General features: G+C 47.0%; 1 protein-coding gene across 1 annotated transcript; it reads left to right on the top strand.

Moving 5' to 3' along the window:
* The first annotated feature begins 1,542 nt into the window (after window positions 1–1,542).
* On the top strand, window positions 1,543–11,335 carry LOC142272169 (uncharacterized). Its single transcript, XM_075332497.1, has 5 exons — window positions 1,543–1,716; window positions 1,798–1,921; window positions 2,005–2,102; window positions 4,879–4,969; window positions 8,584–11,335. The coding sequence occupies exons 1-5, from the start codon at window positions 1,597–1,599 to the stop codon at window positions 9,945–9,947; spliced, it is 1,797 nt and encodes a 598-aa protein (XP_075188612.1). The 5' UTR covers window positions 1,543–1,596; the 3' UTR covers window positions 9,948–11,335.
* Window positions 11,336–16,578: the final 5,243 nt, after the last annotated feature.

The following is a 16,578-nucleotide window of genomic DNA, read 5'->3' on the forward strand; positions in this document are numbered from 1 at the left end:
CAGGGTATTATATATCTAGTGTGCGGCTCTGCAGGTGGAGGTAGGTGCAGGGTATTATATATCTAGTGTGCGGCTCTGCAGGTGGAGGTAGGTGCAGGGTATTATATATCTAGTGTGCGGCTCTGCAGGTGGAGGTAGGTGCAGGGTATTATATATCTAGTGTGCGGCTCTGCAGGAGGAGGTAGGTGCAGGGTATTATATATCTAGTGTGCGGCTCTGCAGGTGGAGGTAGGTGCAGGGTATTATATATCTAGTGTGCGGCTCTGCAGGTGGAGGTAGGTGCAGGGTATTATATATCTAGTGTGCGGCTCTGCAGGTGGAGGTAGGTGCAGGGTATTATATATCTAGTGTGTGGCTCTGCAGGTGGAGGTAGGTGCAGGTTATTATATATCTAGTGTGCGGCTCTGCAGGTGGAGGTAGGTGCAGGGTATTATATATCTAGTGTGCGGCTCTGCAGGTGGAGGTGTGTGGAGATTCCCCATTACTGGGGCAGGCGGCATTAACCCCTTCAGCTCTGAGACTTTCTTGGTGTTTTTCTCTCGCTGATTTCTATGAATCGTGAGGTTTTTGTTCCTTTTCCTCTGATAGATACAAACGCCCCAACTATGAGAGGCCGGAAGTGAGGAAACCCGTCTGCCCTCAGTCCTCAGCCCCTTTCTGCCCTCGGTCCTCGGCCCAATTCTGCCCTCAGTCCTCGCCCCTTTCTGCCCTCAGTCCTCGGCCCCATTCTGCCCTCAGTCCTCGGCCCCTTTCTGCCCTCAGTCCTCGGCCCAATTCTGCCCTCAGTCCTCGCCCCTTTCTGCCCTCAGTCCTCGGCCCCTTTCTGCCCTCAGTCCTCGGCCCCTTTCTGCCCTCAGTCCTCAGCCCCTTTCTGCCCTCGGTCCTCGGCCCAATTCTGCCCTCAGTCCTCGCCCCTTTCTGCCCTCAGTCCTCGGCCCCATTCTGCCCTCAGTCCTCGGCCCCTTTCTGCCCTCAGTCCTCGGCCCCTTTCTGCCCTCAGTCCTCGGCCCAATTCTGCCCTCAGTCCTCGCCCCTTTCTGCCCTCAGTCCTCGGCCCCTTTCTGCCCTCAGTCCTCGGCCCCTTTCTGCCCTCAGTCCTCGGCCCCTTTCTGCCCTCAGTCCTCGGCCCCTTTCTGCCCCCACAAAATATAATGTTCCCCCAGAATGTTCTCATTATGTTTCCCCTTATTATCTCCAGTAATTGTATTATTACAGCGGATTCTTTATGATGTTACATTGTCATCTTCTCCCCATTCAGGTCCCTACAATATCGGATCCTCTCAGTGGAGATCTTCTATAGAAGAGAATTCTCCTGATTGCCCCGTGAAGGATGGATATGGACAGGGACAAGATGGCGGAGAGGATATTACACCTCACCCTAGAGATCCTCTTCCGGCTTACTGGAGAGGTGAGAGATTCTGATGACGTCACATTACATCATTCTTATCTATGGGAATAACAGATGGACAGAACTGGAGAGGTGAGGACTCTGGAAATGTCTGGAGTGAGATTTATTACTGTGTCTCTCCATAACCAGGATTACACAGTAGTGAAGAAAACCTCTAGTGAGCGCTGTCAGGCCCCTGTGTCTGAGGGATGGGAAGACCCCTGAGCTCAATCACGGGGCCTCCACCTCACCCCCCGATACATGAGGGCATCAATGACCAGAAGATCCTAGAACTCACCTACAAGATGATTGAGCTGCTGACTGGAGAGGTGACACTGCTGGGAATGCTGGGACATTATACAGTAACGCTATGAAGGGATCGGGGGTGACGGTATCATTGTATGTGTCAGGTTCCTATAAGGTGTCAGGACGTCACCGTCTATTTCTCCATGGAGGAGTGGGAGTATTTAGAAGGACACAAAGATCTGTACAAGGACGTCATGATGGCGGTTCCCCAGCCCCTCACATCACCAGGTAATAGACAGGACTAAATACACACGGCCTATAATTATCTGTATGTAAGGAATGAATTCAGTCCCTGTATGTGTCTCCTCCAGGTCTATCCAGTAACAGGACAACACCAGAGAGATGTCCCCGTCCTCTTCTCCCACAGGACTGTAAACAAGAAGATCCCGATGTTCCTCAGGATCATCAGGTAGATGGAGAGAAGGTGCCATGAAATCTCCCTATGATGTGTAGACGGCTGTGAAGGTCTTGTGCTCAGTCTTGTTTTATCCTCCAGTATTATATGTGTTACTAGATGGTGGCCCAATTCTAACGCATCGGGTATTCTAGAATTTATTGTGTAGTTAATATATGATTTTTGTTATATATATATATAGATGTTGTGTGTAGTTGCCAAGTGTTTGTGTAGGGCGCTGTAAATGTTCTGGGTGTTGCCTGGGTGTGGGGGTGTGTGAGAGCGGTGATTGTGTGTTGTGTGTTGTGGAGCGCTGTGTGTCTGCAGCGTTGTGAAAGTGGTGCTGTGTGTGTTGCGCGGTTTGTGTGTGGGTGTTTGTGGGGTGCATGTGTGTTTTGGGGTGAGGTATGTTTTGTGCATTGTGTATGTGTTGCGCAGTGTGTGTGTATATTTGTCTTTGTGTGTCGCAGTGTTTATGTGTGCGTGGTGTTTTATGTGTTGGATGTTGTGTATGTGCGGCGTTGTCTGTGTGTGTGGGTGTGGTGTGTTTTGGGGTAGGTGTGGACCCCCATCGCGCTCCATCCCTCATGCTGCGCACCCCTCAGAGAGGAGTATAATAGGAGGAGTATAATAGGAGTAGTCCTGGGGGGAGAGGAGGATAATAGGAGGAGTAGTCCTGGAGGTGAGGGGAGAGGAGTATAATACAGGAGGAGTAGTCCTGGAGGTGAGGGGAGAGGAGTATAATACAGGAGGAGTAGTCCTGGAGGTGAGGGGAGAGGAGTATAATACAGGAGGAGTAGTCCTGGAGGTGAGGGGAGAGGAGTATAATACAGGAGGAGTAGTCCTGGAGGTGAGGAGTATAATAGGAGGAGTAGTCCTGGGGATAGAGGAGTATAATAGGAGGAGTAGTCCTGGGGGGAGAGGAGTATAATAGGAGGAGTAGTCCTGGAGGTGAGGGGAGAGGAGTATAATAGGAGGAGTAGTCCTGGGTGAGAGGAGTATAATAGGAGGAGGAGTCCTGGAGGTGAGGGGAGAGGAGTATAATAGGAGGAGTAGTCCTGGGTGAGAGGAGTATAATAGGAGGAGGAGTCCTGGAGGTGAGGAGAGAGGAGTATAATAGGTGGAGTAGTCCAGGGGAGAGAGGAGTATAATAGGAGGAGTAGTCCTGGGGAGAGAGGAGTATAATATGAGGAGTAGACCTGGGGGGAGAGGAGTATAATAGGAGGAGCAGACCTGGGGGGAGAGGAGTATAATATGAGGAGGAGTTCTGGGAGAGAGGATTATAATAGGTGGAGTAGTCCTGGGGGGAGGTGTATAGGTGCCCAATGTATGCGGGGGGCTGAGCCGAGCAGCCAATGCGTGAGGGGGGCTGAGCCGAGCGGCCAATGTATTCGGGGGGGGCTCCATGTGGCCTCCTCTCCCCTGCAGCGTCCTTGTGGCCTCCTCTCCCCTGCAGCGTCCATGTGGCCTCCTCTCCCCTGCAGCGTCCATGTGGCCTCCTCTCCCCTGCAGCGTCCATGTGGCCTCCTCTCCCCTGCAGCGTCCATGTGGCCTCCTCTCCCCTGCAGCGTCCATGTGGCCTCCTCCTACCCTGCCGGGTCCATGTGGCCTCCTCCTGGCCTGCAGGGTCCATGTGGCCTCTTCCTGTCCTGCAGGGTCCATGTGGCCTCTTCCTGTCCTGCAGGGTCCATGTGGCCTCTTCCTGGCCTGCAAGGTCCATGTGGCCTCTTCCTGGCCTGCAGGGTCCATGTGGCCTCCTTCTGGCCTGCAGGGTCCATGTGGCCTCCTCCTGGCCTGCAGGGTCCATGTGGCCTCCTCCTGGCCTGCAGGGTCCATGTGGCCTCCTCCTGGCCTGCAGGGTCCATGTGGCCTCCTCCTGGCCTGCAGGGTCCATGTGGCCTCCTCCTGGCCTGCAGGGTCCATGTGGCCTCCTCCTGGCCTGCAGGGTCCATGTGGCCTCCTCCTGGCCTGCAGGGTCCATGTGGCCTCCTCCTGGCCTGCAGGGTCCATGTGGCCTCCTCCTGGCCTGCAGCGTCCATGTGGCCTCCTCCTGCCCTGCATAGTCGCATCTTCGGCTCACAGAGCGCTTACTTGCTCCAAGTGCCGGCAGCCTCTTCTCCGTCTTCCTCCGCGGCACTCTGCACACTGACAGGCGGCAATATGGTGAGGTAATCTCACCATGCTCCCGTGACCTCTGCAGTGTCATCATGCCGCCGGACGCCGGGTCAGAGAGAAAACTGGCTCCACTGAACCTGGAAGTGTGGCTTGCACGGAGGTACGGGGATTCATTTGTATCGGCATCTTAAAGGCGCCGATACAAATGAATACAGGGAACTGGATCGCCGACGCTGATTGTTGCCGGTTCGGCGCACTGGTTGTTATTTTAACAACCGGTTTGCCCGAACCAGACAGAACCAGCTGAATCCCACCCCTGGGCTGAGGCGAGCGGCCAATGTGTGCGGGGGGCGGGGCTGAGGCGAGCTGCCAATGTGTGTGGGGGGCGGGGCTGAGGCAAGCGGTCAATGTGTGCTGAGGGCAGGGCTGAGGCAAGCGGCCAATGTGTGCGGGGGGGCAGGGCTTAGCCGAGCAGCCAATGTGTGCGGGGAGGTGAGGTGAGCGGCCAATGCGCCGGTTGTCACTGTAATGATGTTATTTTGGAGCAAGACAGACAGAATAAGGCAATTATATATATAGATACTTGTGTAATGAGAGCGGTGGAGATGGCAGGATTAGAGCTGATCATAGATGGGACTTCTCCATCTGTCTGTGACTTTTACAATATTTGTTTCAGGGGGAAGATCTTCCCCATATTAATACTACAGAGACATATGTGAGGGGTGATGAGCGGAGTAAAGAGGAGATTCCTACAGATAACCGCCTAGGTGAGTAGTGACCACTAAATGCAGAGAAGTCACAGATTCTTCTCAGTCACCGGCTGTGGCTGCTTTATCAGGGTTGTAGTCTGGCCATATCAAATGGTCACCATTCTGCTGCTAGACCACCACATGTTCCTCCACCCAAAACTGCCCCCATTATTTTGAGCATTGGACGACCTTCTGTTGGAGTGAGACTTGTATCAGCCAGATCTTACAGGTAGGATCCACCCTATCCCCTGAAATTAGTGTACCGCCCCGCGCTCGGCTGCAGCCGAGCCACTCGGATCTGGGCTCGTTGGTGGGTGGCTCAAGCGCCTCCGGACCCGGGGGTCACTTCGCTCTGAAAGTGTGCTGGCGCTACTTAGGGGGGAGGTAGGTAGGTGCACGGCCGGAGCCGTGTTTAAGTTCGTGACGCCACCCACGGGTTGTGGTGAAGGTGGACACCACCACTGCAGTTACGGGGCACCCGGGGGAGATGGTTATGCAGCAAGATGTTAACCCCTCCGTGGGCAGGGATGATGGCCCCGGGACCCGTTGGGGGAGAGTAGCTGGGCGGTGCAGGGCGGTGCGCGGCCGGATGGCACTGTTGTAGTCACTGTTATTGACACACACAAGTCTCTGATGAACAAAGTTGATGGTGGTCGGTGCCCGCAGCCGGCTGCGTCTCGTCCCCCACCCGGTTTGGTGGTCTTTGCCTTTCTCCTGCACCATGTAGTGTATGCTTCAGCAATGGGAGTCCGCTCCCCAGCTTTGTATATGTTGGAGGAGCCCGTTTGCCCACAGACCCTGGCCCGTGGGATCTCTCTGCCTGTGCGGTGGCTTTCTATCCCCCTCGGTGGGCTGTTGTCTTCAGTCGGGACTTGGGTTGGAAAGGACCTAAGGTGCAGACCGCAATCAGTTGATTAACTCAGTCCAGTGGCTTCTGGACCTCGTTTCAGGGTTTGAGTAACCCCCTTTGTGCTCCGGTTTCCGAGTCGGTTCCCCGGGTCGATACCGGCGGGCCACTACCCTGTCCCCGCCCACCACGGTTCCACCGAGCCGTCTTCCCAGCTCCTGCAGGCTAGGCCACCATCTGCCTCCTAGCCAAAGGTGCCCGGGCTCCAACCCCGGCACCTGTCAGACTTTTTCACTCCTCACTCCACTCACAACTGAACTCAACTTGAACTCACTCTATTTTCCTGCCTCAGGCCCTCTGGACTCCTCGGTGGGAATGGTCAACCGCCTGGCTCCGCCTCCCTGGTTTGTCCATAAAGCTCTGCGGAAGGTGACTAGGGTTTATGGTTTGGCTGGTGTTACCTTATTGGGGGACAGGTGTAATGCGGGGGTCTACCTGTGACTACCTGGCTAGTCCAGGGCGTCACATTAGAAAATCATGGCAAGAAAAATCTAATCTGTATGGTGGACCCCTAAGAGAAAGCGGAGGGTAATGATGCTGGTGACTTCCTAGATTCTTAGTTTGGTGCCGTGTTCTCCAGGTGAATATAGATTGATTGCTCTCAGTGGGAGAAACAGAATAATAATCTTGTAGTTGATGAAGAGACCTCAGTAGTCTGGAAAGCTTGCTTTGTAACATCATTTATTTTATTTTTATTCGCCATTAATAAGTATCATAACTACAAGATTCTTATTGTTTCTCCACTGAGAGCAATGACTCCATCTTCCTAGAATCTCGGCATCTTATTGATGGATCTTCCTTCTCTCCCTTCTGATGAATGTGCTGATAGGGGCGTTATTATCCAGAGTTCAGCACAGGGTAACTGTAACATATGAGGGAGGTTAGGATTACCCCACAGTGGGTACATGGAGGCCGGGCAGCCCAGCCACATCATTTCCAAAATTTAACCTCTTCACCCCATCTTCACATATTTTTCCTTTTTCCCTCCTTTTCTTCCAAGAAGCATAACTTTTTTATTTTTCAGTCAACATAGGCATATCAGGGATTATATTTTTTGCAGGATGAGTTGTACTTTTAAATTGTACTATTCATTTTATCATATAATGTACTGAAAAATGGGAAAAAAATTCCCAAGTGCAGTGAAATTGCAAAAAAGTGCAATTACACTTTGTTTTTTATTTACCATGTTCACTATGTGTTCCCATGTTCAGCCTCTGATGGTGAGGATAGGCTTGTGCTGGGAGGTAGCTGCCAGATGATATGCCAGGGAGTCTTTGCACTGTGATAGCTGACCGCAGGGATCGGTGATTGGAGACTGAGAGTCACTGATGTGGTTGGGTGCAGACAGGACGGCTGGTGTAAGCAGGTGTAGCGGATATGGCAGGCACAGCTGGTATAGATAGATGCAGCATGTACAGTGGATACTAGAAAACAGACACGTGTTAACATACACAGCATAAGACTCAGCAGGTGGCATGGTAACTGACAACTAGCAACGCGTCTCTAAGGATTGACCACGTTGCCCAGGCACCTCCCATAGGGGGAGGATTACTTAAATACCTATTGCCTCTCAGCCATAGGTTGTGAGGAACTTATGGGTTAGGTGCACGCTGGCCCTTTAAGAATGTATGAGCATGAACTAAACTCACTCCAGGGAGACCTGCACCAAGGAAAGGGTGCTGGACAGTGCGGAGATGCTGGTTACAGCGTTACAAGCTATTTTATAAATTATATCTTTAATATATAAAGCCTAGTGTATGTTTGTGTGTATGTCCGCTAAAGGAATCCGCACCGTTGCATTTACAATCACAAAATTTTGCACAGCCACCTAATTTGATTCAGGGAACGTCATAGACTATATTTTGAGAGGAAAATTTAACACCTCGCTTTACAGTTATTGGCCAAACAAACCCTTCTTACATTAAAGTCAATGGAGCTCAGAGCTGCAGGTCATTAATAGGAGCTGTGATTGGTTGCTATAGGCAACGAAGGACATTCTTAGTATAAGACAGTTTGTGTGAGATAATGATTAGTATAAGCAGCTTATGTGTGAGGTAATATGATATTGGCAGAGACACGCACAGACACATACACAGAGACACACAAACACAGAGACAGACAGAGACACACAGAAACTGAGACACAGACACATAGAGACTGATACAGAGACACAGAGACTGATTCAGAGACACACAGAGAGAGAGAGAGAGAGACAGAGACACACAGAGCCAGAGACAAAAACAGACAGAGACACAAAGACTCACACACAGAGACAGACAGACAGAGAGACAGAGATACAGAGACACACAGAGATACAGAGACAGACCGAGACACCCACAGACACCGAGACACACCCACAGACACCGAGACACACCCACAGACACCGAGACACACCCACAGACACACACACACAGAGACACACCCAGAGACTGATAGAGACACACGCCCAGAGACAGAGACACACACTCAGACACACACACACACACACAGAAACAGACATACAGAGACACACACGGACATAGAGAAAGACACACGCAGACACAGAGAAACTTTCCTGGGCAACCGCGGGTACTACAGCTAGTTTATATATATTATTGAAAATAATTTTTATTCTTGGCAGAGGACTGTACCAGGAGATTTGAGGCACAACTGACATCTTCGATTTTTAAAACAGGTAACCTTGATATCACACAAAATTTAACTGAAGTAAATGCCTCTGTTCCAGATATACCATCATCTCTTCAAAGCAAAGATCTATCATCTGATTCTCTTAAACAAGTCCTACCTTCTGATTCATCACAGACTATTAAGAAAAATAAATGTCACAAAAGCAGCATTAAAAATCGAAGTGCTCTTGCAGCAAAGAAGCCATTTTCAACTTCAGAATATCAAAAAATTAATAAAAAAATTCACCCAGGGCAGAAAAGATTTTCTTCAGAATCTGTTAGTTACGAGAAAGGTCACACAGGGGAGATGCCAATTTCATGTTCAGAATGTGAGAAATGCTTTAACAAAAAATCACATCTTGTTGAACATCAGAGAACTCACACGGGGGAGAAGCCTTTAACATGTTCAGAATGTGAGAAATGCTTTAGCAAAAAATCATATCTTGTTTTACATCAGAGAACTCACACGGGGGAGAAGCCATATTCATGTTCAGAATGTGGAAAATGCTTTAACCAAAAATCAAGTCTTGTTACACATCAGAGAACTCACAAAGAGGAGAAGCCTTTTTCATGTTCAGAATGTGGGAGATGTTTTAACCAAAAATCACATCTTGTTACACACCAGACAATTCACACAGGGGAGAAGCCTTTTTCATGTTCAGAATGTGGGAAATGTTTTTCCGATCAATCATGTGTTGTTAGACATCAGAGAACTCACACAGGAGAGAAGCCTTTTTCATGTTCAGAATGTGGGAGATGTTTTAACCAAAAAAAAACTCTTGTTACACACCAGAGAACTCACACAGGGGAGAAGCCTTTTTCATGTTCAGAATGTGGGAAATGTTTTGCAGCTCAATCATATCTTGTTAAACATCAGAGAACTCACACAGGGGAGAAACCTTTTTCATGTTCAGAATGTGAGAGATGTTTTAACCGAAAATCACATCTTGTTACACATCAGATAACTCACACAGGGGAGAAGCCTTTTTCATGTTTAGAATGTGGGAGATGTTTTAACCAAAAAAAAAATCTTGTTACACACCAGACAATTCACACAGGGGAGAAGCCTTTTTCATGTTCAGAATGTGGGAAATGTTTTGCAAATCAATCATGTCTTGTTAAACATCAGAGAACTCACACAGGGGAGAAACCTTTTTCATGTTCAGAATGTGGGAGATGTTTTAACCGAAAATCACATCATGTTACACATCAGAGAACTCACACAGGGGAGAAGCCTTTTTCATGTTCAGAATGTGGGAAATGTTTTACAGATCAATCATGTCTTGTTAGACATCAGATAATTCACACAGGGGAGAAACCTTTTTCATGTTCAGAATGTGAGAGATGTTTTAACCGAAAATCAAATCTTGCAAAACACCAAAGAATTCACACAGGGGAAAAACCCTTGACATGTACAGAATGAGGGAAATATTAGACACACAAATGGATTATTTTTAAACATCACAAATCTTACAATGGTAAAAATAATTATCTGACCTAGAAGGTGAGAAATGTTATACTTAAAAATTATAATTTGTTGACCACTAATAAAATATTCACATGGGATACTAGAAGCCTTTTGGAAGTAGACATTAAACCATCTAATGCAATTTTTGACCTCCCTACCATCTTCTCTCTTTTGTATTGGTTGAGGAGGTGGGGTGAAGGGGATCTCTCTTTTATTTTATTTGATATTTCTATTAGATCCTTAGAAACCCTTACCCCTTATTTAAGCCTTGCTGATTGGGAAGGGTGTGGCATTTCTAAATCGGTGGCTATTTATAGAGATTCTTAGTTAAAGTCCTTTTTGTAGACGGTTGAGAAATTTCGATTACATAGAAACTGTCTTTATTAATAGCTCCAAGTGAGACATCTCCTTAGTGCTAGATCTGACTTTGGGTACACTTCACCTCCTCTCTCTCTACATAGACTTTATCAAAAAGGGAAATATAATATTAAAGGGGTTTCAATTTTATATAGTTTTCTAAACTCCTCGTTGGAAGATGTGAAGTTGTCATACATGATAAAATGGGAACAAAAGTTATCTTTTACATTCTTCCCTCAACAATGGTGGGCCGCCTCGGAATGGACTTATAGGATATCAGCTTGTATTATTCACCTAGAACAAATGAAATACATTTATAGTGGTATCTGTTTCCAGGCAAATTGGCTCACATGATCCCGGATTATTCCCCTTTCTGTTGGAAAGGATGTCTTCAGAAAGGCACGTTGGGGAATGAATGGTGGTCCTGTCCTAAAGCTATGATATTTTTGGAGCAGGTGTTTGATCTAATTTCATCTGTAACTAGTCTTCGTGTAATTATGGCTGATCCACTGGCAATCCTGAATATAGGACTCGATAACTTCCCTGAAAATGTGAAACCTGTTATTGCTGATATACTTACCTCGGCCAGACGATGTCAGGCTATAAAGTGGAAACTCCCTTCAGTTCCCTCGGTTGAGGAGCTTGTCAGGAAAATTAATACTCATTATGAATTTGCCCTTGTCCATAATATAGAGAGGAGAAAACAAATTCAGAAAAATTGGGGTATTTCCTTCATGTGCTATTTATCCTATGGGGCTTTGATCTCTATATATGTTTTTGTTATTGATTCCTACATGTAGAATAGACCGGATTGGTGTTCTTCCCCATCCTCCTTTTTTTTTTTTTTCTTTTTCTTTATTTTGCTTAGTGGTGGTTGTTAATATTATCGTAGTGTTACGCCGATTGTGATTTGTATTGATTGTTGTTATGTGAAAAATTGAAATAAAATATATATTGTAAAAAAAGTTTACATGTGGAGAAAATATAAATTTGAAAAAATTGAACAAGAAAACAAAAAAGAGACCGTGACAGTAAAGGCAAGTAAGTAAAGAAGAAAGGAAAGCAAGTTAGACGTTATATTAGAGTTATAATATATACAGTTACTAATAGACGTCTGTTTTCTAAAAATCAAATAAAAAGCAATATTCCATGTGCAGCTAACTTTTCCCATTGTTAGATATTTATATATTCATTATATTGACAACAGTATTGCACCGTCCCCCCCAAAATACCCAACATTCCTCCTCCCTCTTCTTCCTCACTCCCAATCTCAGCGATCTGCCATTCATTATAGTTACTTTCAGAGCACAATCTCCATGTCTGACCAATGTCTGTAACGTCTCTATACTACAATAATAAACATGTTCAGATTACACATTACTATTTCCATCTACCATCCATTCCTTCTTTGTGGGAACATCTGCTGTGATTGAGTGTCTAAAATAATCCATGATTATCTATACAGAGACGTCATGTACAGAAATATTAGGGCTACAGCAACATCACATATGTTATACAGAAGAATAGTGCTGCCTCTATAGCTCTTTATACAATGACTTATAGATCAGACAAGTGTTGAGGGCGGGGGCCGCTGCCGCTTCTCTCTCTCGGGGGCCTGTTCGGATCCAGGTTTCTGCTACAGCTCGAGTGGTGACCGGACCCGGAAGGGGGTATTTACAGGGGAGTTGTTGTGTCTGTGACGCCACCCGTGGGTTGCGGTGAGGGATGGTGGCACCGCCGCTTCCTGGTGATGGGGCGCCCGGGGCTGATAGAGCGGGGAAGCAAGGTGGCATCCCCTTCTCGGGGAGGTGGTCTGTGTTTGCATTGACAATATTTAATTATATATACAGTACAGACCAAAAGTTTGGACACACCTCCTCATTCAAAGAGTGTTTTTTATTTTCATGACTTTAAAAATTGTAGATTCACATTGAAGGCTTCAAAACTGTGAATTAAAACATGTGGAATGAAATACTTAAAAAAGTGTGAAACAACAGAAAATCTGGCTTATATTCTAGGTTCTTCAAAGTAGCCACCTTTTGCTTTCATTACTACTTTGCACACTCTTGGTATTTTCTTGATGGGCTTCAAGAGGTAGTCACCGGAAATGGTTTTCCAACAGTCTTGAAGGAGTTCCCAGAGATGCTTAGCACTTGTTGGCCCTTTTGCCTTCACTCTGTGGTCCAGCTTACCCCAAACTATCTCGATTGGGTTCAGGTCTGGTGACTATGGAGACCAGGTCATCTGGCGTAGCACCCCATCACTCTCCTTCTTAGTCAAATAGCCCTTGCACAGCCTGGAGGTGTGTTTGGGGTCATTGTCCTGTTGAAAACTAAATTATGGTCCAACTAAACGCAAACCGTATGGAATAGCACGCCGCTGCAAGATGCTGTGGCAGCTATGCTGGTTCAGTATGCTTTCAATTTTGAATAAATCCCCAACAGTGTCAGCAGCAAAGCACCCCCACACCATCACACCTCCTCCTCCATGCTGCAAGGTGGGAACCAGGCATGTAGAGTCCATCCGTTCACCTTTTCTACAAAGACACGGTGGTTGGATCCAAAGATCTCAAATTTGGACTCATCAGACCAAAGCACAGATTTCCACTGGTCTAATGTCCATTCCATGTCTTCTTTAGCCCAAACAAGTCTCTTCTGCTTGTTGCCTGTCCTTAGCAGTGGATTCCTAGCAGCAATTTTACCATGAAGGCCTGCTGCACAAAGTCTCCTCTTTTTTTTTTTTTTTAAATTCTTTATTTTCCAAATTTTTTAAATTTTTCAAAGGGAACCCGCATCATAACTAAGTACATTTGTTAGGACCATATCGGCCTTTTTGCAAATACATTCCATATGCCTCGGATTGGGTATAAAACAAAATGTACATATTCATATATTATCAGGCAGTATTCCCGCAAATACCCTCACTTAGGCGTCCAAGGCTTCGGTTTCCACTGAACTGTTTCATAAATAAGTAAATATTAAACAAATAACCATAAGTAATCAGCAAGAGTGCTTAGTAAGAGGAAGGGAAAGAGAGCAGAGGAAGAAGGAGCAAGCTAGCTAGAAAGAATAGAGAGGAATGAATACCAGGGAAAAAGGGGGGGGGGTGGGGGGGAGTGGGGGAGGTGAAGGGGGTGGGGGGAAGGGGTGGGGTGGGAGGTAGGGAGTGCGGCTATATGTTGCCTTCTGCGGTTCCCTCAGCGCCCATTGCGCCCCCCACTAGAACATCATAGTCCTCGGAATGCTGGAAATCCAGCTATTCCCGCCACGTAGCCCAGAATTTATCATATGAATCGTGCAATGATGAGGTTAAATCCTCCATGAGCATGAGGTCATTGACCTTGTTGATCCATTGAACTAATGTGGGAGATGACGTACTCCTCCATTTTTCTGGTATGCATACTCTCGCTGCCGTAATGAGGAATTTCCTCAGGGAATTCTTTTTTCGGGAATCCCGCAGTGATGCAACAGGGCCTCCGCCGGCCCCAATTCCTCATCCTTGTCAGTAACCCGTCAGATAGTGTCGGACACTCCCTTCCAGAAGGGCTGGATCATTTCACACCCCCAGAACACATGTAGAATGTTGCCCTCTGCCTTACCACACCTCCAACATATAGGGTCTATTGACGGAAACATGACATGTAGCTTAGAGGGAACTCTGTACCATCTAGATAAAAGTTTGTAGCTAGCCTCCTGGAACCTGGAACTAATGGAAGACGTGTGGGCCAATCTGAAGATCCTTTCCCATTGTGCTGGTGTCAACTGAATTCCCAAATCCCTTTCCCACTGTGTAGCGAAGGGGGGTAGTTGTTGATCTGAAGGTGAAGATAAAAGCGAATATACCGCCGACTGTGAGTGACGTATTATGCCTGATCCCATACATAATTGTTCAAACTGTGTCTTAGGTCGCTGAAAGTAGGACCTGGTGGGAAGACTACTGAAAAAGTGTGCCAATTGTAGGCATCTCTACTGGCCAAGCGGGGTAGGATCTTGTCTAACTGCCAAACTAGCTGCCGAAGGCCAGGATCCCCAGTCTACAAACTCCTCCACTCGATCCACCCCGCCTCTAATCCACATCCGGAAGATCGGATCCACCCTACCAGGTTCAAAGGCGGGATGGCTCAAGATAGGCATTAGGCTGGAGTTCCTGGGAATCATTTCTGACTGTACTCTCCCGATGTTGCAATATGTCACGGTTGGGCCGATGGTTGGATGTGTTTTCAATCCTGCAGGGACCTCCGAGAGCACCTACGGCAATTTATTAAGGGGTATTGGGGAGAAGGACTGCTCAATTTGTATCCACTTCTTCTGAGACCCATTCCGACACCAATCAATCTTTCTAGTAAGATGTCCCGCCAAATGATATCTTCTCAAGTCTGGCAGCCCAAACCCCACCCCACCTTTGGTCCTTTGCAAGATGGCTCTTTTTATACGTGCCGATTTACCTGCCCAGACGAACGAGGACTGAATTGATTTTAGGGATTTGAAAAATCCCGAAGGTATTTTCACTGGGAGCGCCTGTAACAAATACAGGATTCTGGGTAGGACATTCATTTTGTATATCTGGCATCTACCAAACCAGGAGAACAGTGATTTCCCCCATCTGTCGCAATCTTTCCTAATAGAGGCTTACAACGACGGGAAATTCTGAGCGTAAAGGAGACTCAGATTCCCGGTTAGCCGTATCCCCAAATAGCTTAGGGACTGGGTTGCCCATCGGAAGCTAAACGCGGTTTTCAGGTCTTCTACTTCTTTGGATGGGAGGTTGATGTTCAAAGCCTCCGATTTTGAAAAATATATCTTAAAATTAGATAAACTGGAATATCTCTGAAATTCCTTCATTAAGTTGGGAAGAGAGATTTTGGGGGCTGACACAAAAAACAGGAGGTCATCAGCGTATGCCGCTACTTTATGCGTGTCTCGAAGCACTCCTATACCTGCAATATCTGGGTTGGCTCGTACGTGTCTGAGGAAGGGCTCAAGCGTCAGGATGAAGATTAAGGGTGATAGCAGGCACCCTTGACGGGTGCCATTAGATATTTTAAATGGGTCCGACAGGATCCCATTCACTCGGACCCTAGCCGAGGGTACCGAGTACAGAGACATAATCCGACCCATCATTTCGTATCCCAACCCCAGACACCCGAGCGTGGCTTCCATGAAAGTCCATCCTACTCTATCAAACGCCTTCTCGGCGTCTGTTGACAGCAGCATGGATGGTATGCCCCCAGTTTTGGCTTTATGTATTAAATTAATGGCCTTAACTGTATTATCCCGTGCCTCACGACCCACCATAAAGCCCGTCTGGTCTGGATGAATTATTAGTGAAGGTAGAGGTGCCCGCCTATTTGCTAGAATTTTAGCAAATAGCTTTGTGTCCACATTTAACAAGGAGATCGGGCGGTAGCTCGCACATTGTGTTGGATCTTTCCCTGATTTAGGTATGACCGTAATGTGCGCTCTCAACGAGTGTGCATTAGAGTTCGGGGTTCCAGACGCCCTGGAGTTGAATGCTGACAGTAGGTGCGGGGATAATATTTCTTTAAGTTTTTTATAATATACAAGGGGGAAACCATCTCGCCCAGGTGCCTTTCCTGTTTTGGACGACCTAATTGCATCAGCTAGTTCTTGAATTAAAATTGGAGTTTCCAGTGCTGCTATCTCAGAGTCCTCCAACCTCGGCATTTTTGCTTCTCTGATATATTCTAAGATTTTTTTTTAGAGATGATTTTGGTGTTTGGGGAATATTTGTTTCTAAGTTATATAATGATTCATAAAATTTTTGGAACGTCTCAGCAATTTCTGTCGAAGAGTGAAGTATGGAGCCCCGAGGATGTGCAGGAGATATTTTTGGTATAAAAGTTGTCGCCTGCTGCTGCCTGAGTGCTCTTGCTAACATCTTACTACACTTGTTCCCGTGTTCGTAAAAATGTCTACGGCATCTATTAAGAACCCCTTTTGCCTTACTATTCAGTAATATCCGTAATTCGTCCCGAACTTTGAATAGGGTACCCCCCAACTCTGCCGAGGGCATCTGCTTATGCCGTGTCTACAAGTCTCTGAGTTGTGTTAGTAACCTGGTAACCTCCATTTCCCTTTCCCTCTTTCGTCTTGCCCCTGCTGTATGAAAACCCCTCTGATGACACACTTAGGAGCCTCCCAGACCGTTGTTGGAGTAGTGTCTCCAGTCCCGTTTACTGTAAAATATTCTGTGAGGGAATTCTGTACTA

The sequence above is a fragment of the Anomaloglossus baeobatrachus genome, unplaced genomic scaffold (assembly GCF_048569485.1).
Source record: "Anomaloglossus baeobatrachus isolate aAnoBae1 unplaced genomic scaffold, aAnoBae1.hap1 Scaffold_3464, whole genome shotgun sequence".
Taxonomy (NCBI): domain Eukaryota; kingdom Metazoa; phylum Chordata; class Amphibia; order Anura; family Aromobatidae; genus Anomaloglossus; species Anomaloglossus baeobatrachus.

What these genes read in the sequence shown, in the direction of transcription:
- LOC142272169 (XM_075332497.1), top strand. Translation starts at nt 1,597, where the DNA reads ATGGGAAGACCCCTGAGCTCAATCACGGGGCCTCCACCTCACCCCCCG. An exon ending in TTGAGCTGCTGACTGGAGAG is followed by an intron (nt 1,717 to 1,797) that starts GTGACACTGCTG and finishes TGTATGTGTCAG; the next exon opens with GTTCCTATAAGGTGTCAGGA. An exon ending in TCCTACAGATAACCGCCTAG is followed by an intron (nt 4,970 to 8,583) that starts GTGAGTAGTGAC and finishes CCTCTGTTCCAG; the next exon opens with ATATACCATCATCTCTTCAA.